The sequence below is a fragment of the Frankliniella occidentalis genome, unplaced genomic scaffold (genome assembly GCF_000697945.3).
Source record: "Frankliniella occidentalis isolate FOCC.00 unplaced genomic scaffold, Focc_3.1 Scaffold591, whole genome shotgun sequence".
NCBI lineage: Eukaryota > Metazoa > Arthropoda > Insecta > Thysanoptera > Thripidae > Frankliniella > Frankliniella occidentalis.
The window spans coordinates 2,185-4,184 of NW_026267707.1; the positions used below are offsets into that span (position 1 = coordinate 2,185).

The window sequence follows — 2,000 nt, forward strand, 5'->3', positions numbered from 1 at the left end:
CTGCCGTGCGGGCACACGGCCTGCCTGCAGTGCCTGCGCCGGCTGCCCAAGAGCAGCTGCCCGACGTGCCGCAGGGTAAGCGGGCTGGAGTGAAGTCCGGAAGGACATGTAGTATGTAGTTAGCGATTAGGAGCGTCGCCGAGTACGGTCGGCGAGGAGGAAGGGTCAGCGAGGAGGGTCGGTGCCAGCCGCTGCTCACGCGTTTTAGGTGTTCATAGTTCATAGCTAAGACGAACGGATCGCGAAGTCTCGAAAAATCGGACTGGAGCATGCTCAAAAACAAGCATACGCGGCGCCGACCCTCCTCCTCGGCGACTCTCCTCGGCGACCGTCCCTTTTCGCCGATGCTACTCGGCGACCCTCCTAATCGCTAACTACATATTCTCCTGGATCACTCGTTCGGTACACCTGTTCTGACCCATTCTCCCCACAGGACTTCAACGGCCCGTCGGAGGGACTCAGCACTAACTTCTTGGCTGTAGGGTTGTTGGAGGGAGTCAGGCTGGGCCGAGCTGGTGCACAGGACCCGCCACCTGCAGCTGCGTCAGCACCACCTGCAGCTGCGTCAGCACCACCTGCAGCTGCATCTGCACCACCTGCAGCTCCCCTTGTGGCCCGTGGCATGGATGTGCGCAATATCAGCAACAGTGGACCCGACGACAAGAAGCAGGAGAAGTTCGCCTTGCTGTGGGACGCGCCGGGGGTAAGTGTGCGTCGGCCCTCGAGCCTGACAGCCTCACGGGGCTGCCGGGAACCGCGGCTCGATACACCGCAGACAAATCCACACGTTATCGGTCTTGAGAGTGACTCTGTTCTGCCGCAGGTGACCCGGCTGGTGCGTGTGTACTGCCACAGGGACCCCGCCTGGAGCCTCCAGCTGCTGCAGCGCGCCGCGCCCACGCTGGAGCGGCTGTGTGTACGCTACCCCCGCGAGGCCCACCTGCTCGCCGTGCACACCATGCCGCGGCTGACTAGGTTAGACGTGGATGCTGCCCTGGCTGCCCAGGGCCCCGAGCTACCCGATCTGCCGCCGGGACACGGCGGCCACGGCCTGCAGTGGCTAAGGGTGGGGAACCTCCCACGCGCCTGGACACGGTCCCTGCTGCGGGCGCACGGCGGCACCCTGGAGGAGCTGCAGCTCCTGGTGGGCACGGCGGAGTCTAAAGGGACGTCATACAGCTGCGACGACCTGAACTCGCTGCTGCAGCGGAGCGGCCTGCGGGCGCTGAGGAGGCTGGTGTTGCGAAGGGTAGGTTGGATCCACCAGCCAGCCGCCTGCAGGGAGCAGCGCGCCGAGGTGCGAGGGGTGCTGCCCGGGGCCGAGGTGCTGGTGCTTTGCGACAAGTGTGATCATGTAGAGAAGGAGGAGGTCTAGGGGCGGCAAGCAGCGGGCGTACTCCCCCCACCCCCTCTGGCAGAGAGAGGACTCCGAGCAGCAGGGCGAGAAGGGTGACAGCGGTGTGCTCGGGTTTACAGCGCAGACAACATCCCTCGCGACCAGTAGGCACGGCGGGGGCGGGACAAGGCACTGCAAGCACATTAGTGTTGCCTAGTGGGCGGCCACGGGTGCATCACACTGCACTGCAGTCCACCAACCAGCCACAGGGAGCGAGGCCGCCTGGGCTAGTCATTCATCCATCCAAGAAAAACATTTATTTAAAACATGTGTGGGTACAGCTTTAAAAATAAAGCACGATAAAACTCAGGATTATTCGGGATTATTATTTTTAACAAAACTATACTATTTGTACGACTTCTACCGAGGCGTGTCAAAGTCAGCTATCATCCTCCGGACCTGGGGTATTTCTCCCCGCCTGCTGGGCGCAAAGCACCACAATAAGTCAACCAGAGCAAGGCGACCAATCAGTGAAACGAGCCACGACAGGGATATGTTCCCCAACTTTGCTAAAGCAGTATCAACAAGTATTTTAGTACACGTTCCTCAATGCCTGCCGCACGCGCTCCAACAAACGCAGTCCGGTCTATCGGAACATTCTAAT

General features: G+C 61.0%; 1 protein-coding gene across 1 annotated transcript; it reads left to right on the forward strand.

Moving 5' to 3' along the window:
* Positions 1 to 7: 7 nt before the first annotated feature.
* LOC113209670 (uncharacterized) lies at positions 8 to 1,785 on the forward strand. The gene is made up of 3 exons (XM_052275369.1): positions 8 to 75; positions 434 to 703; positions 824 to 1,785. The coding sequence occupies exons 2-3, from the start codon at positions 623 to 625 to the stop codon at positions 1,373 to 1,375; spliced, it is 633 nt and encodes a 210-aa protein (XP_052131329.1). The 5' UTR covers positions 8 to 75; positions 434 to 622; the 3' UTR covers positions 1,376 to 1,785.
* Positions 1,786 to 2,000: the final 215 nt, after the last annotated feature.